At 29.1% G+C, this 25053-nt stretch overlaps 1 protein-coding gene and 2 long non-coding RNA genes across 14 annotated transcripts in view; 1 reads left to right on the top strand and 2 right to left on the bottom strand.

Annotated features, from left to right (window-relative positions):
* Positions 1–5837: 5837 nt before the first annotated feature.
* LOC145192317 (iron-sulfur cluster assembly 1 homolog, mitochondrial-like) lies at positions 5838–10098 on the bottom strand. The gene is made up of 4 exons (XM_090077053.1): positions 9970–10098; positions 6712–6765; positions 6319–6424; positions 5838–6201 (listed from the first exon to the last, which is right to left on the bottom strand). The coding sequence occupies exons 1-4, from the start codon at positions 10051–10053 to the stop codon at positions 6053–6055; spliced, it is 393 nt and encodes a 130-aa protein (XP_089933179.1). The 5' UTR covers positions 10054–10098; the 3' UTR covers positions 5838–6052.
* Positions 10099–11167: 1069 nt separating this feature from the next.
* LOC149894420 (uncharacterized) overlaps positions 11168–25053 on the bottom strand; it is a 54884-nt gene continuing 40998 nt past the window's right edge. For 3 of the 8 annotated variants that reach the window (XR_016447761.1, XR_016447762.1, XR_016447765.1), the window contains 4 exons: positions 13679–13930; positions 12375–12968; positions 11975–12058; positions 11168–11381 (listed from right to left, as the gene is read on the bottom strand). This is a non-coding gene — a long non-coding RNA (uncharacterized LOC149894420). Of the gene's footprint in view, positions 11382–11974; positions 12059–12374; positions 12969–13678; positions 14041–25053 lie in introns of those variants that run through there. The other 5 variants (XR_016447778.1, XR_016447774.1, XR_016447794.1 and 2 more) reach the window with 5 other exon arrangements.
* LOC149894421 (uncharacterized) lies at positions 16795–19777 on the top strand. 5 transcript variants are annotated; one of them, XR_016448425.1, is made up of 5 exons: positions 16795–17250; positions 17961–18018; positions 18252–18554; positions 18871–18954; positions 19564–19777. It is a non-coding gene; the product is annotated as an uncharacterized LOC149894421 (long non-coding RNA). The 5 variants fall into 5 exon arrangements; XR_016448426.1 differs by having other exon boundaries at positions 18257–18554; XR_016448429.1 differs by having other exon boundaries at positions 18488–18554.

A 25053-nucleotide genomic window follows, 5' to 3' on the forward strand; every position in this document is an offset into this window, starting at 1 on the left:
ATATAAATATATAATAGTTATTTTTTAACAGATTCATGTAATGAGAAAATTTCTTTCTCGTTGTATATCTCGTTGATTGTGTGGTTTCCCCTTAACAAAACTTTAAACATTAACAACTTTTTCGGAATATATATTTTTAATACTTTTTCTTAACATACTAATTTTTTTTTTTTGTATTAAGTTGTGTCCACTGATCTCTATAATAACTGAATAGCGCATCTCTAATATCAAAAAATCACACCAAAATCGCCATATTGGAAAGCCCCAGAACAATGAAATCTGATATGTGCGATAAAGCGATAAGCCGAAAAACAGAACTTAAAGCTTACGGGATTAAAATTTTTGGGGCTTTCCAATATGGCGATTTTGGCGTCAAAAAATAAGAAGTTCTGCTCGGAGTTGCTCTATCCAGTTATTATAGAGATCAGTGGTTGTGTCTATTGAAAAAAACAGCAATAATTACAACTTTGTTTTGAGATGAAATATTTTGATGTTTACATCTCTTTACGAGATAACAGCAATTCTTTTTAAGGCACTGTAAAATTATCAAACGATTTAATAAGATTCTTAAAGTTGCCGTTTTAATAGAATAAATTCAAAGTTGGAAGGTCAACATTTATGAACATTCCAGCCTTAGTCTTAAATCATGCTGAAATATCTCTAAACGCACAGAACCAGTTTATTTTAAGAACAATACTAAATGGCTGAATATTGAAATTAATAATTAAACTCAATACAGCTGGAACAACCATACCTCTTACGATATCTCTATCTTCTTCAAGCACTAGTCAACCACAAGTTACTAACTTTTAAGAGTGTTCTACTAGAACTCAGTATTGAAGAACTAACTATTTTGATACTCCTCGAAGAAGCTATTTTTGAAAGATGAGATTTTTAATATTATAAAAACATGTGTTGAGTTTTTTAATAGCAAAGTCCATTTCAGTCAGACACCAAACAAGCTACCATGACAGATGGCGAAGTCCATACTGCCTTATCAAATGTAACAAGTTGTGGTATATGTAGATGTTCACGTTGTAAACGTTGTGGTATATGTAGATGTTCACCAAAAGACATGAAAGAGGTTAGCAAAGTTATGTTCAGCTGATGGACTGCAATATCGATTATCTAAAAGTCATGCATAAAATTTTTTTGTATATTATTCATATTTCATACAAGTTACCAATTAAAAAATGGAAACCAAGAGGAGACTTAGAGATAGCTGCTATTAAATAATAATAATAGTAATAAAAATAAAAAAGACATTCCAACAAGAAATGATGTTGTTAGCTATTCGAATTGCAGAGGATCAGAAACATTGAATGACAACATTTCGAAGGAAGATGCATTCGCTGAAATTACAGGAATAAAAAAAGAATTTAAAGTAAAATTATTCAAAGTTCTAAGTTGTATATCAAATGGATTTCAAATTAATATCAATATGTTTCGCTAACTTTGCATGAAAACCGCAAGTCTCTACTCCTGCTTGTACCATTGGCTTTACATGCCTCAGAATCTTCACAAGTCTTAATTTACAAGTAATTTTTACTTTTAGAAAAAAATCAATAACTTTCTTTCAGCGTTTAAAATGGGAGATGAAAAAAAATAACTCTAACCTGACGAGATAGTATAAAACCTTCAGGGTCTGCCATCTGAAAAAAGCACTTCAAACATATTCGAAACCCTGTAAGTCCAAATGGAAAAGTGTTTCTTGTATAACAATAAAGACTGCTGAAATTTTAAATGTTCTACAGTCCAAATAAAGTCTCAAAACATTTTGTAAAAGTATCCTGCAGAATGGAGCAATAATCCTTCGTTTGAAGTTGTCAAATGATTGGCATCGGCCATTAAAATTGTTAATATTTCTGCCATGAGGTCAATTGCTCTAATGTTGCAATACAATTACTCCATAACAAAAAACGAAGAACAGAAAAAAATGTTACTAGAAAACCTATCCATCCAGTTCTAAGGCCATTTTTAAGACTGTCAACAGTGACTGAAGTAGTGAAGTAGCTGTTGTGTGACAGACACTGAGATTAACAGAGTGTTAATCTCAGTGTCTGTCACTTAGTTAAAAAAATTAAGATTAACAAGTTAATCTTATTAATCTTCACAAGTTAATCTTACTAATCTTCACAAGTTAATCTTATTAATCTTCACAAGTTAATCTTACTAATCTTTACAAGTTAATCTTACTAATCTTCACAAGATAATCTTATTGATTTTCACAAGATAATCTTATAAATCTTCACAAGTTAATCAAAAATAATGTTAATTAAAAAAATTAGGATTAACAACAGTTATCCAAAACTGTTTTTAAGTTTGCATTTTGTGAAAGTTCCAGTTAACTGAATGTTTAAATAACTTTAACTATTTAAACTTTTATTTTTTGATATGGATAATCGATGTACTCTTTCTGGTTAAACTTTCTGTTGTTGATTTGAACACTCACGAAAACTAATTTTGTATAAATAGTTCGACCTTAAATGAACCCTAAGTATCAACCAAATGAAATCAAATTTTACAGTGCCAGTTGTCAAAACATATTCTTTTTTTTACATTTTTTATGATATTGTTATTAGAGTTTTAACGTTAGGATGACATAATCTAAACATTGTTAAAAATAACATTATGGAACCTGAAAATTGATATCGTTTATCAAATCAGTCAATTTAACTATCAATTAAAGGAAAGTTGGCTATGTTGCTTAGCACGGTTTTGACTATCACACAGGCAAATAAAGCAGTAGTAGTTCGTGATCTGATGGTACGTTGTAGACGAGACGCCAGAATTTTACTTTTATTTTTGGTAAGCCGAAGCTCTCGAACTAGGTCGTTTAACTCGCCTGTCGTTAAAATGTGAATCGCAGGCGATGTATCAATAGACTCATAAGGTTTATCAATATGGTCGCCGCTGCTTTTTTTAGACTCGCTGTTTACTGATGAAATAATCGTTGGTGGCACAGATACAGATAGTTGTTAATGGAGTGCTGGGGTAAACTATTTGTTTCCCTTTTATATCACTGATATAAAAAAAAAGGTTCTTTTTCAATTTTTTTTTTCAAAAATGTTGCGGTGACACTGGTCGAAAGATTACTCTTGAGGTTCAAAGTTCGATTAGTATGCTCAAACAAAGACAATAAATCATTTTTATCCATATATTCTATTATATTTTGGAACCACTTTTCAATATCTTGTTTGTAAACAGGTGTTTTTTATTTTGGAAGTGTTTAAGCCTTTCGAATAGAAAGTGTCGAATGCCTCTTAAAAAAATTGTAAGCCCAACGAGTGCCAGTTACTTTTTGGTCAAGATTCATTTTATTTGCTAAAACAGATAAACCCTTAAAAAGAAGATTCTTTGTGTTTGGCATATCGACATTAGCCATATGAAGTAGCCAATTTTTAATTTTAATGTCTACGGATCAAAAATTGTTGGACGCCCCATTTGACTCTTAGCTTGACCTTATATTCGCTGAATTAGGGTTGTCTGTGGTATTTTATTATAAAATTTTGATGCTGTATTAATTATCACGGTGTTCTTAATTATTTTATCTAATGCTTCATCCATATCTTGTTATGAATAGAGCTTGTGAGATCTTTTTTGGGCTTAAATAATAAATTTTTTTTTAAAGCCAGGACTTTATTTTGTTTACGGTAAAAAAAAAAAAGAGGAAAAAAGAAAAGACATCGCTTTTTCGTAAAATACTCATTTTTACGTGTAAATCGATCGTTTTAACAAAAAAATTCCAAACTTACCACGTTCTTGAGCCCAAATAGTTTCTTAATAATAAGATTTTCACAAAATATAACAAATTTTTCACCATACAAATTTTGACAAAATGTTCAATATGGCACCAATAAATATATATCTCATTAGGACGAAGACTCTAATTGACCAAATTCTCCACCTATCCGGTCAATTTTTTACGGAAAATTTTCTACAAAAGTATCTAGTTAAAATAACAAAATTATTGTCCCAAAATACTTATTTTACAATATACAAGATTCATCATTTGTTACAATAGGACTTTGTTAGATCACACCACAGTAAGTCTAACTTAAAATAAAATCGAGAAATAAAATTGACTTCTGTTAAGCGCGCATTTTCCAGAGCTGTTTTTAACGGAAACCGATGGATTTTTTACCATTGATACGCGTGTTGCGATGTTTGCACAACCCACCTGCTGACATTTCACATTGTCAACGTGCTTTTTTAATCGACATTCCTGCATCAATTTCTTCAAACGTGTTTAAACCAAACGCACTTATTCTTCAGTCTATACTTTTAAACATCTTTTATTTTGAATTGTAGTTTAACGTTAAGCATATAAACGCAAAATAATTTGCGCTTTTTTTCTCGTTATGTATATATGTAATACATATGTATATATTTTAATTAAAATAAATATTTCATTAAGCCTTACCTTCAAGGTAATATGCCCATGGACATTATAGCGAGTTTAGAGGTGACTAAAATAACTGTTTACAACGCAATAAGGAAATCTGAAAGTGGAACAACAAGAAGGAAAGACTACATTGCTGGTCAATTAAGATAAGTTTTTTATTTTTTCATGGAGTCTTGCAGCAGTCTTCTTGATTAAAAATTAAAACCCTAAGTTTTAATGTACCGTAAACTGGGATGTCTTCGGTTTCATGTGTTGTTAACTCGCGGACATTCCTTAGAAAGTTATTTAAAGATTTTTCATGTTTTCAAAATTGATTTTCCCTGAAAATATTGAGTTAGATTGTTTGTATAAAGACACAAAGATCTTATTTTAAGGTTTTCAAACAACATTAAGCTTAAAAGAGCTGAAATAAGTGCAACTTTGATTAAGGAATACTTCATTACTACAGCTTAAAAGTGGTTGGTTTGATTCAACTTGCTTTGAAGACTGGTTCTTTTCTTTGTCTTTACCAAGGCTCAAGAACGGTTAAGGCAGACATCGTTATCAGTGAAAAATTATTGTCACATTTGAATATTTCACTCGTTGATAAATGTCAGGTAAAACAGCATATAGGCCATTACCAGCAAACTCCACGCATCTCCCCCTGCCATTAGATATTACCTACTTTAGGCCAATAAAGATCAAATGGCGCAATATATGATGTAAATGGAAGAAGAATGGTAAAGAAAAGAAAGCCCTTTCTCCACGTAAAACGAATCTTTCTGTACTTCTAAATTGCTTAATTACTTGGTTAATATGGGAGTTAAAATCTTGTAGCTGATTTTTCTATTTCTAAATTGGTTAACTTGTCATTTTAAGACCATTTATAGTGTTTTCAATCGACTGAAGCGATTTAAAACTTGTATTGTTTCTGGCAAGAGATTCGGGGCTGCATTACTTGCCGAGCCAAAAATAAGCTTAATTTAAATTTAGTTACAATTTGCCAGATTTAAAGCTTCTTTACTTGAAAATGTCATAAAGCAAAAATTTTAATCTTAAAGTAAATTAATAACAGGCAGAATGTCATTAAATATAAAATAAATTACTTTGATGGTTGGCATTTTATTTTGCCCGGTAAAGATAACTATCTTTAAATATGACACTTCGACTGGAAAAAATATTTTAAATTAAAAGTAACGAGTTTAAAAAGTTTCCCAGACTTTTCCTACAAAAGATTTTTAAACCTAGAAAAATATTTACCTTTGCCAAAAGTAACTATTTTAAACTATTTAACCAGGGTTATTCAGGTTTTCGCAAAGATCCAGTAAGAATCCTGGCCTATAGTTGAAATTACAAGGGATAGATATTTTGACTTTGCTCTATAGGATTTAGGCGCAGCAGAAGCAAATAGGTGTTCAAATACAAATTAGGATTAATTGAAGATTTCATGTACTTAAATTACAGCTCTTTTTTTAAAATCTAAATAATACAAAATTTACAGAAAAAAGTAGGCCATAACTGTTTGCCCGCTTGTTTATAAAAGATTTGTTTCGATAGCTGAACAATATCATAGTGAGTTTAACTTAAGAAAATACTAGAAATGAATTCTTAATAAATTTTTAAACTTAAGTAAAAATTGGACGCAAGAGAACAGTTACAGGTAACTCGCTATATGTGAAAACTTTCTCCACATCCACACGTCCCTTTTATGTTCGGATTATTAAAAACAAATTCACTAGCTAATAAAGTTTGAGAATAGTCCATTTCTGTTCCAATTAGAGACATAAGTGCTTTCGAATCTATCAAAATCTGTACATCTAAAAGAAAATATAATGAAAAAAAACTAATAATAGTAAGATACTAAGTAAAGAATATAAAAATGAAATAATTGTAATTTAAAATCAAAATATATCAGGACAAAAAATATCACTTACCATCCTGCTTCACAACTTCATCAAATTGGTTTTTTTCTTTAGCGTATTCTAACGTGTAGGACAAACCATTGCAGCCTCTTTCTCGAACACCTATACGAAGTCCTATCTAAAAATGAGGAAGAAAAAAGTGTTCAACTTTAATTTTTAAAATAATACTTTAACAAGTATTACCACATATTTACAAGAATAAACAAACTAAAATGCTTTTTTGGTACAGAATTCTAAAAATTGGATATTTTTTGCCATGTTATTTTCTAAAGTGCCCATAAATTGAGAGGGGTAATCTTTAGAAGAACATGTGTATTTAATAAATCAATAAATACACATGTTAAATAACAAACAAAAAGCAGTAAATATGTACAAAGTAAAAGGAAAAAAAAACATATAACTTACAGATGATGGCTTTTCTTTTAACAATTCTTTAACTCTCTGTACAGCTGAAGTAGTCTAAAATCATATAAATGTATTAAAGTAGTATATATTCATATATATATATATATATATATATATATATATATATATATATATATATATATATATATATATATATATATATAACAGATGTATATATACTCTATTTCATATACTCTGTAAGTATGTATGTATCTATGTATGTATCTATGTATCTATGTATCTATGTATCTATGTATGTATCTATGTATCTATGTATGTATCTATGTATGTATGTATGTGTGTATATATGTATATATGTATGTATCTATGTATGTATGTATTATATGCAAACCTTCCTCATTTAAAGTTTCCAAATAATTTTTAACAACTTTGAAAATGTGTTTTAGGTCATTATCTTGCTGTAAAATAAACTTATTCTGAAGGCATAGCATGGTCCTTTAAAATTTGTCTATACTTTTCATTTGTCAACTTTCCCTTTAATCTGGTTCTGTAGCCCTCCAGTGGGAGTTAACCTACATGCTATGGAGGTTAGGGTTAGACAGACCTCAGATGTCTAGCTTCAATGAGGTGACAGATGATAAAGTGCTGTAGATAATTTTAGTATAGCTTGTAGGTTTTTGAATTTTTAGGACCACAGCACCTTTTTCCAATAATTTTTTTTGCCAATGTTGGTGTTCTTTTGAAAAATTTAGCCTTTTATTATTATTTCCTTTATGCAAACTTATTTTCTTACAGCAACACAGATTTGAGTCCAGATTTTATCTATAAGAATATACTATTTTGCACAGTACTGTGTATTTTTTTTGCACAGTACTGTATATGCATGTGAATACGTGTGTGTGTGTAAATTTATGTATATGTGTGTATATATGTATATATATGTGTTTAAGTGTATATATGTATATGTGCATATTCTACAGCAAAATTACAACCTATGCTAGATATACTTCAACTGCTCCAATTTCATCATTTAATTGAAGGATGAAAAATACTAAAAAGTTAAAAGGTGCAGTTATTTGTATTTTGATGTAAGCCAGTGTACCATCAGATAGGTTAACTCAATCAGAAAACTGTCAAAGCTGTATTAAAACTATCTGGTTTTGAATGTACGCAAAACAAAAAAAAACTTATTTAAAGGTAACCTTCATTGTTTGATATTGCAACAAAGGACAAGATGACAGAAATACAGAATGAAGATGGGGAATTCCTTTACATGTAAAGAGATATTTTTTCCTACAGCATGAGTGGAGTAGGTATAAAGACAGCAGCAAAAGAAAGCAGGAAGAGGCAACAAGAGGAAAAAGAAAGGAAAGTGAAAAAGAGATCTGAAGAACACATGACAAAGCACATTAATGAAACAGAAGGTGAAAGTTATTTGTGGACATCTAGTTTGGAGTCAGTAAAAGATGAGAAATACGAGCCAACTCAAACCATGTATGCTCACAACATCAACATCAATATATTCAACAGTTTGTGCTTGATAATCAAAAAAGGAACTTAAGAACATCTTTTTAATGCACTAAAGTTATAGTTGTTTTGGATTGTGTTTGCCTTTCAGACAATGGAACTGTGTTTGTTGCTCGAGCTATTGGACAGATGCTTGGCATTTCAAAGATAACATTTTCTTAAAGTTCAGTCAGATAATCTAGAATAACAGAAAGACAACAGGCTGCTGCATTGGATAAAAAAGAATTTTCTTTGGCAGGATCTCTATTGATACACTGAGATGGCAAAAATTGCCTAAGATTGATGGATAAAAAAAAAAAGTGGATCGCATGCTGTTATTGATACTTTTAGTTAAAACACAAATTTAATTTCTTTAATTTTAACTTAATTTATAACTTTTAATCTTAAATTTTTAAACCAATAATTGATAATTAACATTCAATTATTTAAAATAACCTAAAAATTGTCAAATGGGTTGACCTCTAAATATTTTTTATTTTCATTAAAATTTTACAAATTTGTTATAATTATTAAAAAGAACAAAAATAACCTTTCAGACAACTGAAATCTGATACTTTTTCTTTTTGGACCACCCTATACATACATACATACATACATACATACATACATACATACATACATACATACATACATACATACATACATACATACATACATACATACATACATACATACATACATACATACATACATACATAAATACATTTTTAAAGCCATTTTTAATAGCAATATATTTGCATGGAAACTATTAAGCGAGTCATACTACTGATTCTTGTACCAATAATAACAAATGTATGTGATATAAATTTATGGAATACAAATATTTCTTTGTGTCTTTTTGGTACTAAAACAAATGTTCAAAGTGCAAATACTAAAAACTGGTAACAAGTTTTTAATAAAAATTCCTTAAGCAAAAATAAGTAGGGATTGAATCACATCAAGGTGTAACATAACAGCTTTAAATATGTGTGAAATTTATTGAATTTAATTTAATTTAAGAAACATGTCACCATCATGTTCCTAAAATTTTTTAGACAAAGACTTCATTTTCACTTCTATGAAAGATCAAAAATTAAAAAAATTGAAATACTGATCATTTTGAAGAATCTAAATACAGCAAACATTTTTAAACAACTATGGTTTTTCTTTTACCAGCATGAAAAACAGGAATATTTAGTGTTTATATTTAGTCAACTTCAAAATAACATCTCTTAGCAAAAAAGGAGTTCATGAAGTAACTAAAATAAGTAATAATAGCTTTGTTTTCAAAAACAAAAAGAAGACACATTGTGCTAAGTTCAATTTTTTTAAATTTAGCACAATATCTTTTCAAGAATCAAAGGATGATTAATAAGCTTTTTTAAATTTGGAAATCGCATATTGAATGTAGATAATTTTATAATTTTTTTGTTTAATACAATCAAAATTTATACACATTACTAAATGTCTAAGTATTACTGACTCATCCATCAACTGACTATGTTATAAATACATATGGTTTATCCATCTTACCATTCAAAATAATTAATGTTAAAGACTTGGAACTTCTGTATTATTACAAATATTGCTCTAGTTTTAATAAAGACTGCTATTGCTAACTCTAATTTTTCTATGCGTTGTATTTTCTCAATAACTAAAATATTTAAGAAAAATGTATAAAAATTTTATACAGCTTTTTCCCCACGATCAGCTACTACTAGATAAAGTAAAATCAATAAAAATAGTAAACGTAATTAATATTTATAGATGGAAAGATTGTCTTATAATTACCAATGTTATGGCTGCTTTTCTAGCTTTAAAACTTCCAGGTTTTACTGCTCGTACAGTTGCTGTCGCCGCTGATTTCAGGGCCATGTTTGTTGTGATATTCTTTTTTTTTTTTTTTTTTTTTTGCTGTGATGTTTTTTTATTTACGGCAGTTTTAAAAATTAGAAAAAGAAAATTTGCTGAAAACCATTCCGAATGGCATTCGCAATGGAAGAACTTATATCGATATCATATTTTGAAGGGAATTCTGTGGTGCGATTTGTAAAGTTTTCAAGGTTTAAAAATTGAAAATAAAATTCCACAGTTTTGCGGTGGAATATTTCGAAAAGCGATTCCGGCTTCCTTGCAAACCTTTCTATTGTGAATGGCTATCTTTTTGATACAAAGTAAGATTGCTTTTGACATTTAAAAAGTCTTTTTACAAGAAAAGAAAAAAGAATCAATATTTTCCATGCCTGTGTAATAAGAGAGTTTCATAAGTCTTACGCTTTTAATATTACGTACAATATCATACACGGTTGGCTTTAAAGTGGCCCTTTTCAGCTTTGACACAGAGAGCTAGCCGTTCGGAAAAATTTTGAACAGTTTCACGAAGCTCCTTAATCGAAATTTTGTCCCATTCTAGCTTTAAAGAACGCTTTAATATTATTAAACTTTTTTGGCGTTTAGTACAAGCACTTATTTCCAAAATTGACCATACACTCCCAGATAGCACATAGACGTTGGCCCAACGTTGGATCAACGTCGAAAAATTCGTTGGCCGATGGTCGGCAACCGACATCGAGCCAACGTGGATTTGATAGTCGGCGCGACGTCGCAACCGTTGGGTTAACGTTGGCCCAACGTCGGATATCGACGTTGGGCGAGCGTCGCATTCTGACGTTGGTCCAACGTATAATTCAAATAATATTAGTTTTACTTGTTTGCAAAAACTTTGATTTTGATTCAAAAGGTGTGCTTATCTTTTCAATCAAAAACAAAGTTTTTGCAATCAAATTAAAACTATTTATTTGACTAAAGTGTAACTTTTTTCAACTAAAGGGTAACTGTTTCTTTAAGTAAAGCGTAACTACTTCTTTGTAATGTTGAATAAAATGTAATGTCCAAATAAGTTTGAATAAAATTTGACGCTGATGAACGAAAATAAAACATTGATTAATGAACCAACTTAAATTAAACAATTACTAAGAGAAAATCAATATTTGTTGTAATAAACATAATTATGTTAAAATATTTGTACAAATGTTCAAACAAAATAACGTTCTTCTCGACTGCTAAGCATCCTTACGAATCTTGCATCTTTACTTCACTTGAGACTACAACAACGTTCGAATGTTCCTCGTTATACAATTTGATAGAAATCTTTGAACTTGCATCATTCGTTTTATGAGCTTTAGGCATTGCCATAGCTACTGCTAAAATTATAGGTGTTCATATATTTTTGTATTTATATATATTATTAGCAAACACTTATCAGTTTCAATTTTTTTACACAAAGTTTCGTCAATAAAGACTTTTCAGAAATCTGGAGGGAGAGGGGAGGACTAATCGCTAATTGGATTTTTGAAAAGTCTTTAAAAGTGATTTCTAATAATTTATTATTGCTTTGTTTTTGTAATAATAGAGGGGGTGTAACCTCTTCAAATTATTAAAATATCCTTTTTTTTTTTTCGTTTAAATTTTGATTTTCCCCCCTTAACTTTTGTTTTAGTCCCCCACCCCACAACATTTATGATCTTCCTATGCCACTGCATATATGTATGTATGTATGTATGTATGTATGTATGTATGTATGTATGTATGTATGTATGTATGTATGTATGTATGTATGTATGTATGTATGTATGTATGTATGTATGTACACACACATACGCACACACACACACATCAAATACAAAATCTATATTTAAATAATAAAATAGCTAATAACAAACATATGTAAGATATAAGCACTATATACAAATAAAATTTCTATAAATAAAAACATAAAATTTTTTTGATGTGTTACCTGCATAAACATGGCGACAAAATATTTTTTTAAAAATAATTAGTACATTTGTTGATATTTCACTTTCATTTTTTAATGCCACATCTAAATAAAAATTATTGAAAAATAGTATCAGTATTTTACTGCAAAAACTAGAAGTAAAATGCTTCAAAATTCTCTTATACAAATAATATATGAATTCCAATCACCATTAAAATGCTGCAAGTGCATATAAAATACATTACCGTATCCCTCTTTAACAGCTGTTAAAGAGGGATATGGTAACAAATGACAAATTACAAAACAAATGCTTCACTAGACATAACTGAAAAAAAAAATTTTAACAAAAGTTTCATTCAGTAAATAATGAAACAAAGAAATTTTAAATTAACACACCACTCAGCTAAAGATGCGATAATACCTTTTTCATCAGGATTGCTATCCAGATCACTTTACTTTTTTGAGTCTGATGTGAAATAGCGTTCATCCTGATCATCGTCATAGTAATTATTAAGAATTTGAAAAGGAAAATTATCTTCATCATTGTCAATATCAATCTCATATGAATTGTCATCATAACAAACATTTTCACAATCATTAGAAATACTGCAGGTAGACACATTACTTTTCTGATAACTTTCACCATAAATTTCTTATATATCTTATCAACTTGCTTATATATCTTATATATCTTATCAACTTGCATATGAAGCAGCCATCTAAACTATTAGTATCAGTTAAATTATATTGTATAATATTAGTAGCCTAATATTATAAACCATTATTAATACAAAAAAACAAAATTTAAAAAAAAATTTAACTTGACTACTTTAAAAATAAGAAGAGCAAGAGGTGATTTAATTCAATTTTATTTAATAAAATAAGTAAAAATATGGATAAAGTTAAATGGAATCATCCTCCTAAAATAATTAAATATGCAATAAAAAGAGGTCATACTCAGAAAATGCAAAAGCAGTTCACACATTCTACCACAAGATTTAATGTCTTCACAAACCTAACAGTTAACAATTGGAATAATTAAACAGGAGAGATAATCAACTCTGATAATGTGAATGTCTTCAAAAACAAGTTTGGTTGTTTCAAAAACAAACAAAAGAAAATAAAAATAATGAAAAAATGAAAAATAAAATGAACACTTTTCCAAAGCTGTAAAAGTTTAACATCTACAGATGTTAGACTCACCACATTGTATGTGTAGAGCAAAAAATTTATTATTATTACTATTATTACATTCTAGCATTTTATATCTTTTACAAATTTTACATCCTATCATAAATATATAAACAGTAAATTACTTAAAGTTTTTTTAGAACATTAAGAAATTTACTATCAATATTGATTAGTCCAAATATTGATTCGTCAATTCAATTTTCATTAAGAAACATATATCTTTTGAATAAAATACAAGTATAAGAGCATAAAATGTAGTCTTAATGCATGATATGGTAGCCTAATAGAAGCTTTATAGCACAATTTTGTAGATTCTCCTGCAATCAGTGCTGCTCTGAGGAGAATTTGGTGAAGCAGCACAAACTTGCTTCAGGGCATGATAATAAACAGGGTACTCAAGTTCTTGATACAAAATTAAAAAATTCTACTATCTCTAATGTAATATAGAAAAAGTTTATTTACAAATTATGTAGCTACATAATTAGTAAACTACTAGTTTAAAGTTAAATAAACACAAAAATGGAAATAAAGTACCTGTATCTCTCTAACAAACTGGATTCTAACAAAGGGGATTTCTTTTCACAACCACTTCTTCGCGTGATTCAATCTTTTTTGATTCTTTTAATACCACTTCTTCTCGTGGTTCAACCTTTCTGAGTTCTTTAACGACTACATTTTCTCATGATTCAACCTTTCCGAGTTCTATAACGACCACTTCTTCTCGTGATTCAATCTCTTTGTTTTAGAATAATTTCTTTACAACTTCTTTGCATAACCAACAGCTAACTAAAAACGGGATTTTTTTAAGAATGGCGGAAAACTTATTTAACACTAAAACCTGTAACACACTGAACGAATTCAAAAAAGCAAAAATTCAGTCGTATTCTGACGTTGGCCCGACTTTGGTTCGACGTTATTATTTAAGTGATAAAATAAAGCAACGCTTCCGACGTTGTGCCAACGTTGGCCCAATGTATGAATATGTTTACAGTGAATATGTTTTAGCCCACCATAAATTTATAATTATTTTTGATTTTATCGTTAAAATATGAAGGACTAATGTAGTAAAAAAAATCAGGTTTATAGACACATAATTTGATAAAACATCATACAAAAAGAAAGAACAATCAATACTTCGTATGTCCGCCTTTTGTGTTGATCACAGAAGCGAATCTCCTGGGAATCGACTCATAAATTTGTAATGAAATTTTGCGGAATATTTTCCCACTCTCTTTTTAGTATTTGAAAACATTCTTCGACATTTTTGGGGTTATATTCAGCCTTTTTTTTATCCAAATAATCCCAAACATGTTCAATGATGTTCAAATCTGGACTTTGAGGAGGCCAGTTCGTTACTTCGAGAACTCCCTTCTCACACATGTCCTATATATATTTTTTGGCCACTCGGGAACAATGTTTGGGATCATTGTCTTGCTGTAGAATGAAATTATTATTTATTAGCCTCATTCCAGATGGCATTGAATGATGTCTTAAAGTTTCTTCATACTGTTCTCCTGTCAGTTTGCCATCAAGTCTGATTAAATCACCTACTCTAGACGATGAAATACAACCCCAAACTAAAACAGAACCTCCCCCATGCTTGCTTGTTGGATGTAAACAATCAGGGCGATAACCCAGCTTTTAGCAAATATCGTCGAATGCAAGATGAGGAAACATTTGTCCCAGTCGCAGCCTGAATGTCTTGGGCTAGTTCACTGGAGGTTTTTTTCCGATTTCGCAGATGCACATTTTTTAAATACTTTTTGTCATGTTTTGTAAGCTTTGGAGGTCTTCCACTTCGAATTTTATTCTCAAGAGATCCCGTGTTTTTAAATTTTTTTATAATTTCTCTAATGGCTGTCCTTGAATATTTTGTTTTTTGGACAATTTGTCGTTGAGAATAACCTTCTTCATGAAGCACGATAATTTTTTTACGTTCCATTAATGGAATTTTACCCATTTTATTACTTAAATAACAATAAAAATAATAATACAAAAGAAAAAAAAAAACAACAACAACGTGAATTAGAAGTTTCGCTCTTAGAAAAACAAAAAATAATATTAAACACACAGTATCTATGCAATATCTTTGTAAACTGTACTATCATCTAATATGAAGCCTTCACAGCAATAAATAAACAAAAATGCAAGAGCAAACTAAAAACAAACGAGCTGATACGAATTGGGTTTAGATCAGCATACAATAAAATACGTTAGATATCTAAGTATAAAAATCTATGTAAAATTTTGATAAATATTGCTTTTTTTTGTTAAAATAGTGTTTAGCATTGTTTGAAGTTAGACATTATTTTATATAAAAAAAATTATATATATATATATATATATATATGTATACATATATATATATTATTACATTTATTATTTTTATTATTATTATTATTATTATTATTATTATTATTATTATTATTATTATTATTATTATTATTATTATTATTATATATTATTATTATTATTATTATTATTATTATTATTATTATTATTATTATTATTATTATTATTATTATTATTATTATTATTATTATTATTATTATTACTATTATTATTATTATTATTATTATTATTATTATTATTATTGTTATTATTATCATTATATAAACTAAATATTTAGCTTGGTTTATATTACATTACTAAAAGTTTCACGCAATAGCGATCATCAGGTGTTATAATGTTATAAAATTTAAAAATTGTAAACTTCCTCGACACCACACTTAATCTCCTTGACAGTACTTTTTAACCTTACAGAAAACAAGGAGATTACCCTGTGTATATCAACGTCAACTCCAATCACCCACCTAATATCGTCAAATCGATACCGAAAATGATTTCTAACCGCATCAGTAATATATCTTCAAATATAGAGGTTTTTGATAGAGCTGCACCGTTTCATAACAACGCTCTCAATTCTTGCGGATTTAAAGGAAAATATTTTGTCAATAAAAACACGCCAAAACGTGATGCAGGACCTCGAAAACGAAACGTTATTTGGTTTAACCCTCCGTTTTCACTGAACAAACGTTGAACAAACGTAGCAAAGATATTTTTGGGTTTAATCGATAAATGCTTTCCTAAAGACCATAAATTGCACAAACTTTTTAACCGGAACAACGTAAAAGGAAGTTGTAGAAAGCAAAGCGCGAGAATTCTCAGGAATTGCGAGCTCATCCAGAACTGTATCGTCGTGATATTCCAATTGGACCTTTCAACAGGATTTCGCTTCAGTTCACAAATCAAAAATTACGCAAGAAAGGTACAAGAACCATCTTCCTGATTTTATACCACCTGTAGAGTGGTCGCCTCAGTCGCCAGTGTCATGATAATATTCTACTCCGTTAAAATTTTACTGCGCTCGTTTTTTTTTAAATTGTCATCAAGAAAAGCAGAAATGTCAAAGTTTGTGGGTTGGACGCAGTAGAATGTAGTGTTTAGAGGTACTTATTGTAGGATTCCAATACAAACTTTTTTTACGTAATGTACATTAAATGATTGTTTACTTTCCAAGCTAAATTTAGATTAATTTTTTAATATAATTTTGTATATTTTCCTTTACTCAGTAAAGTTTTAACCACAGTAAAATTTAACGATAGTAAATAAAAAACGCAGCGCCGGATTTAAATCCGATGGATAACAGCCCAGCTAGCACACATACATTGGGCCAACGTTGGCACAACGTCGGAAGCGTTGCTTTATTTTATCACTTAAATAATAACGTCGAACCAAAGTCGGGCCAACGTCAGAATACGACTGAATTTTTGCTTTTTTGAATTCGTTCAGTGTGTTACAGGTTTTAGTGTTAAATAAGTTTTCCGCCATTCTTAAAAAAATCCCGTTTTTAGTTAGCTGTTGGTTATGCAAAGAAGTTGTAAAGAAATTATTCTAAAACAAAGAGATTGAATCACGAGAAGAAGTGGTCGTTATAGAACTCGGAAAGGTTGAATCATGAGAAAATGTAGTCGTTAAAGAACTCAGAAAGGTTGAACCACGAGAAGAAGTGGTATTAAAAGAATCAAAAAAGATTGAATCACGCGAAGAAGTGGTTGTGAAAAGAAATCCCCTTTGTTAGAATCCAGTTTGTTAGAGAGATACAGGTACTTTATTTCCATTTTTGTGTTTATTTAACTTTAAACTAGTAGTTTACTAATTATGTAGCTACATAATTTGTAAATAAACTTTTTCTATATTACATTAGAGATAGTAGAATTTTTTAATTTTGTATCAAGAACTTGAGTACCCTGTTTATTATCATGCCCTGAAGCAAGTTTGTGCTGCTTCACCAAATTCTCCTCAGAGCAGCACTGATTGCAGGAGAATCTACAAAATTGTGCTATAAAGCTTCTATTAGGCTACCATATCATGCATTAAGACTACATTTTATGCTCTTATACTTGTATTTTATTCAAAAGATATATGTTTCTTAATGAAAATTGAATTGACGAATCAATATTTGGACTAATCAATATTGATAGTAAATTTCTTAATGTTCTAAAAAAACTTTAAGTAATTTACTGTTTATATATTTATGATAGGATGTAAAATTTGTAAAAGATATAAAATGCTAGAATGTAATAATAGTAATAATAATAAATTTTTTGCTCTACACATACAATGTGGTGAGTCTAACATCTGTAGATGTTAAACTTTTACAGCTTTGGAAAAGTGTTCATTTTATTTTTCATTTTTTCATTATTTTTATTTTCTTTTGTTTGTTTTTGAAACAACCAAACTTGTTTTTGAAGACATTCACATTATCAGAGTTGATTATCTCTCCTGTTTAATTATTCCAATTGTTAACTGTTAGGTTTGTGAAGACATTAAATCTTGTGGTAGAATGTGTGAACTGCTTTTGCATTTTCTGAGTATGACCTCTTTTTATTGCATATTTAATTATTTTAGGAGGATGATTCCATTTAACTTTATCCATATTTTTACTTATTTTATTAAATAAAATTGAATTAAATCACCTCTTGCTCTTCTTATTTTTAAAGTAGTCAAGTTAAATTTTTTTTTAAATTTTGTTTTTTTGTATTAATAATGGTTTATAATATTAGGCTACTAATATTATACAATATAATTTAACTGATACTAATAGTTTAGATGGCTGCTTCATATGCAAGTTGATAAGATATATAAGATATATAAGCAAGTTGATAAGATATATAAGAAATTTATGGTGAAAGTTATCAGAAAAGTAATGTGTCTACCTGCAGTATTTCTAATGATTGTGAAAATGTTTGTTATGATGACAATTCATATGAGATTGATATTGACAATGATGAAGATAATTTTCCTTTTCAAATTCTTAATAATTACTATGACGATGATCAGGATGAACGCTATTTCACATCAGACTCAAAAAAGTAAAGTGATCTGGATAGCAATCCTGATGAAAAAGGTATTATCGCATCTTTAGCTGAGTGGTGTGTTAATTTAAAATTTCTTTGTTTCATTATTTACTGAATGAAACTTTTGTTAAAATTTTTTTTTTCAGTTATGTCTAGTGAAGCATTTGTTTTGTAATTTGTCATTTGTTACCATATCCCTCTTTAACAGCTGTTAAAGAGGGATACGGTAATGTATTTTATATGCACTTGCAGCATTTTAATGGTGATTGGAATTCATATATTATTTGTATAAGAGAATTTTGAAGCATTTTACTTCTAGTTTTTGCAGTAAAATACTGATACTATTTTTCAATAATTTTTATTTAGATGTGGCATTAAAAAATGAAAGTGAAATATCAACAAATGTACTAATTATTTTTAAAAAAATATTTTGTCGCCATGTTTATGCAGGTAACACATCAAAAAAATTTTATGTTTTTATTTATAGAAATTTTATTTGTATATAGTGCTTATATCTTACATATGTTTGTTATTAGCTATTTTATTATTTAAATATAGATTTTGTATTTGATGTGTGTGTGTGTGCGTATGTGTGTGTACATACATACATACATACATACATACATACATACATACATACATACATACATACATACATACATACATACATACATACATACATACATACATACATACATACATACATACATACATACATATATGCAGTGGCATAGGAAGATCATAAATGTTGTGGGGTGGGGGACTAAAACAAAAGTTAAGGGGGGAAAATCAAAATTTAAACGAAAAAAAAAAAAGGATATTTTAATAATTTGAAGAGGTTACACCCCCTCTATTATTACAAAAACAAAGCAATAATAAATTATTAGAAATCACTTTTAAAGACTTTTCAAAAATCCAATTAGCGATTAGTCCTCCCCTCTCCCTCCAGATTTCTGAAAAGTCTTTATTGACGAAACTTTGTGTAAAAAAATTGAAACTGATAAGTGTTTGCTAATAATATATATAAATACAAAAATATATGAACACCTATAATTTTAGCAGTAGCTATGGCAATGCCTAAAGCTCATAAAACGAATGATGCAAGTTCAAAGATTTCTATCAAATTGTATAACGAGGAACATTCGAACGTTGTTGTAGTCTCAAGTGAAGTAAAGATGCAAGATTCGTAAGGATGCTTAGCAGTCGAGAAGAACGTTATTTTGTTTGAACATTTGTACAAATATTTTAACATAATTATGTTTATTACAACAAATATTGATTTTCTCTTAGTAATTGTTTAATTTAAGTTGGTTCATTAATCAATGTTTTATTTTCGTTCATCAGCGTCAAATTTTATTCAAACTTATTTGGACATTACATTTTATTCAACATTACAAAGAAGTAGTTACGCTTTACTTAAAGAAACAGTTACCCTTTAGTTGAAAAAAGTTACACTTTAGTCAAATAAATAGTTTTAATTTGATTGCAAAAACTTTGTTTTTGATTGAAAAGATAAGCACACCTTTTGAATCAAAATCAAAGTTTTTGCAAACAAGTAAAACTAATATTATTTGAATTATACGTTGGACCAACGTCAGAATGCGACGCTCGCCCAACGTCGATATCCGACGTTGGGCCAACGTTAACCCAACGGTTGCGACGTCGCGCCGACTATCAAATCCACGTTGGCTCGATGTCGGTTGCCGACCATCGGCCAACGAATTTTTCGACGTTGATCCAACGTTGGGCCAACGTCTATGTGCTATCTGGGTAGTCAGCTAAACCTAGCACTGTATCTTTCGCTAAGAATGATACACCACCAGTGGCTGTGTATAGTGCAATACCTGCGAATTTAGCTAACACACAAATGCGACTAGAGAAGTAGCAAGGCTCAAAGACGAGAACAAAAAGTTAAAAATGCGTCTACAGAGACAAACGAATAAACAGGATCATAATCCAATTCCAATAAACCAACCAATCTGCTATATTTGCAATAAAGTGGGACATTTAGTGAGGCAAATCAGATAGAAATATCAAGATCCTAGGATTCCACAAAATAACAACTTGTTGTATCAGTGCAGGGAAAACTTTACTCAACAACTGGAATAGAGAAACAATAGAAACTGGACACTACGAAATTTTGATAACCGGAACAGAAAAAATGAAAATAAATACACTCAAAGACAATTACTTCAGTTCAAGATAACAAAATAATAACTGGAATAACGCGCAAAATACAGAAACAGGCACCTATGAAAATCAAAGGAATGATATGACAGTTCTTATACTGACTGTAGATGGTATAGCCCAAAATCAGAAGAACGATTTTAAATATAATGATAACACAACCTTGGAATAAGACGATGCAGAATGATTACAATTGGAATGACTTCTATGATTACGGATATAGCCTTCGATGAAAGTTATCCAAATGAAACCGACACCGATTATCACAATAATACACCAGCGAGAGATTATAGGTCTTATCATAGGATGGATTACCCATACTTCAACACTCCAAGTAAAAATGAGAAAAACCATATGCAACAGGAGATCAAGAACTTACGTGAGAATAATACATGAGATTAACTGTCTACAAGATCAGTTTTGATATTTTTTGCAAAATATTACTGAGCAAAATTCGCCTCCACAAGAGAACAACGAAATGAAAAAGAAAGATTTTGATCAACCTAACGCGACATGTGAACCCCAAAATATGAGAATAATCGAATGTGAAGAATAAGAAATTATCAAAAATGAAAAAAGTTCATTAAGCAGCCCCATGAAATTGAAAGTAATGTAGAAATTGATAAAAAAAAAAAAAAAAAAAAATCATTAAAGAAATAGTCACAAGAAATAGTCACCTACTCCAAAATACTTGATGACAATTCTAAAGTTAAGACAGAAGATTACGTTACACCTAAACATTTCACTCCAGAATATAACGAGGAAATAAACGATGAAGTTGACCAAAAGATACAAGAAGAAACAATTATTCCTGTTACCGTATTATATTTACAATAACAGCTTGTAATTGATCAAACTCCAATTGTAACATAAAGCTTATGTTACATAAAATAATGTTTGATTTGATAATTTGATGATGATGATGATGATGATGATGATGATGATGATGATGATGATGATGATGATGATGATGATGATGATGATGATGATGATGATGATGATGATGATGATGATGATGATGATGATGATGATGATGATGATGATGATGATGATGATGATGATGATGATGATGACACGACAACGACGACAGCAACGATATCGGTATCAATGACGATGACGATCAAACGTATTTTTTTATATGAAATGCAATATTGAAGCTTAAACTAAGTTAATTGAGTTTTTCATTTCACCTTTTCTAATGCAGTTTTTTTTAAGGCACATTTTCAGGTTTTATCCCTAGCTACTCAGTGTCTACTCATTTTTAAGATGATTTGTTTGTTCAATTTTTTTCACACAACATTTTCAAGTTTTATTTATGTTTTAAGTATATAATGTATTTTAATTTGACTAATTTATGAAAACAATATAGGGGAAGTGGGGGCATTACAGCCCCCGTAACGTTTAGATTAATGGAGTATGAAAATAAAAACGGCATGCGTTTTTTTCAACAGTGTATTTCGATAAACACATCATTAAGCTTTCAATTGCTGCAATTAAGAAAAAAATAAAACGGTTTTTGAAAATGTTATAACCCAAAAAATAGACTTAGTGAAAAAAACGCTTGTGCCTCAACCTAATATATATATATATATATATATATATTAGGGTGCACAACCGCACCCTAATATATATATATATATATATATATATATATATATATATATATATATATATATATATATATATATATATATATACGGTAAGTATATATATATATATATATATATATATACGGTAAGTATATATATATATATATATATATATATACGGTAAGTATATATATATATATATATATATATATATATATATATATATATATATATATATATATATATATATATATATTCAAATTAGGAAATGCATAATAATATACCTATAATATATGATAATCACCAGATAAACATAAATATTAGATTTATGTATATCTGGTGATTATTATATATTGTGTAATGTAATATATGTTGTTATATATTGCTAAGAGGATAAATCGATATCTTGTTACATTTAATATAAAAAGATATCGATTTATACTCTTAGCTTTAAATTTTAATCAAAAACTCATTTACAAAAATTAAATTAAAAAACTACGAAATCTTATTTCCGACATTTCAAAACAATACTATTTCTATTTAAGTTTTTACATGAAGCATTCAAGTGTGACGATTGTGATTATTGTCATTCATAATTCATAACGATGACAAATATCAAAAGAAGGCGGTTGTGCCTCCTGTCCGTCTATGCGGTTCTGCCCCAGAGGACAGTTTTTAGAAAGAATGCAGTTTCATAGGTTGCTCATTAAATTATGCCGATGTCAAAAACGGTTTTTACTCGATGAAATAATGCTGATAACAAATATGTTTCACACTAAAATCAAATATTGCTTAATCCTAAAAAAAAAGTCTGGAAAAATATGATGTAAATATAATATTTTTATCAAAATAGACTTTATTATGTACAACTTTCCAGAAACGCAACAGGCCTTCTTTTTGACATAATCGAAATGAAGGAAACTGATTTACCGACGCATGGCATGCTTTTTGCCATATTAGTAACATTTTTCAAAAGGAAATGTTAAAAAACGGTTATGCCCCCACTTCCCCTACGAATGATAATTTATAAATTTATGAAGACTTTATTCAATTAATTAAATACGATTTGTTTTAAATGTAACAGTTAAGATTTAATTTATTTGTTGAAGCACCGCGAGAACTCCTCCACTCAAAGCAAATGAAAAAATTACGAGAATTAAGTAATATTCATATTGCGCTCACACGCTCGAGACTTCCCAAAAGACTTCTGATGGAATAAACAAAAAGGAGGAAAAGGTCCTCTTCTTATACAAATGAAGAGAAGAAGTCAGAGTTTTTAAGAAAGATTTTTAAGAGGAATTTTTAGAGAAAGTGAGTTTTTTATTATTAAAGAATTTGAAGTTGTTAAAAAAACAGAAGGTAAAAAAATAAATAGAAGTGGAAGATGGAAAATTGATTGAAGAAAAGTAGCAGAAGTTTCGCCGTTTCTAATAAAGTAAAAAAAGAAAAATATTTGTTCAAAGATAGAAAAGCTAAAGAGGAGATATTGATAAAAACAGTACTAGTGATAAACAGTACTAGTGATAAAAACACTATAAGTGAAGTACCTAATGAGTAATAAGTAAGAGAGCATTATTTGTTTTGTATAACTTAATGAATAAAAGAATGCTAACCATTAATCACTATTAGAACGCTTATTGTATAATAAAATATAAGGTAGACCGGGGAAATGCCGACACACGAGGCAAATCCGACACCCTGCTCTGTAGTTGTATTTTGTGAGTAAAGCGCTGTTGTATAGTGCTGCTACCTGGCGGACAACACTAAAACAAATGCTCAGTGAGTTTTATGCTAGTGCGCCAACTGCTTGTTTTGCTATAAATAAAAAACTAGTTTTTGAAGTTTTCCATTAAGGTTGTTCACGGAAGCAAAAGTTGAATTTTCGATAAAAAAAAAAGTTTTCGAAACTCTATTTTTGTTTCGGTAAGCTCGAAATAATTTCAAACTAATTAATTTTGCATCGAAACGATTTTTCATTTCGAAATTGTCAAATTTGTTTCGAAATATTTTTGCGATTTCGAAATTCTGAAAATATTACCGAAACATTTTTTCACTTTCGAAATTGTCAAATTTGTTTCAAAATATTTTTGTGATTTCGAAATTCTGAAAATAATACCGAAACGATTTTTTATCTTCGAAATTCTAAAATTTGCTTCGAAATATTTTTGTGATTTCGAAATTCTAAAAATATTACCGAAACAATTTTTCACTTTCGAAATTCTAAAATTTGCTTCGAAATATTTTTGTGATTTCGAAATTCTGAAAATATTACCGAAACATTTTTTCACTTTCGAAATTCTAAAATTTGCTTCGAAATATTTTCGTGATTTCGAAATTCTAAAAATATTACCGAAACAATTTTTTACTTTCGAAATTCTAAAATTTGCTTCGAAATATTTTTGCAGGGATTAGAACCCTCAGGATAAGATAGGGGGTTGTTATTTTGTGACATTTTGTGGAAAAGGGAGGAGAGGGATCTGAAAAGTTTTTGCGTGACATAATTTGCGAATGACCACTTACATCTACACGGTGAAATGTTTCTTATAAAATATTAGTCCTCTCAAAGTGAATAAAACCTACCTATAGCAAAAGCTTTTTAAGTGTTTTTGTCTACAATTTAAATTGTAAAATTTGAACGTAAAGTTTTTAAAATTTTTACTATTTAAATTTTTACTTATTGATTATTGAATGAAGATGCTTAAAAGCATCTTCATTCAATAATCAATATGATGGAGGGAGATACTATATTTTAATTTCTAATTTGATATGAAAG

Source organism: Hydra viridissima, unplaced genomic scaffold (genome assembly GCF_058129835.1).
Source record: "Hydra viridissima isolate aposymbiotic clone 2 unplaced genomic scaffold, HvirCarnegie_v1 scaffold_1, whole genome shotgun sequence".
In the NCBI taxonomy this organism is placed as follows: Eukaryota; Metazoa; Cnidaria; class Hydrozoa; order Anthoathecata; family Hydridae; genus Hydra; species Hydra viridissima.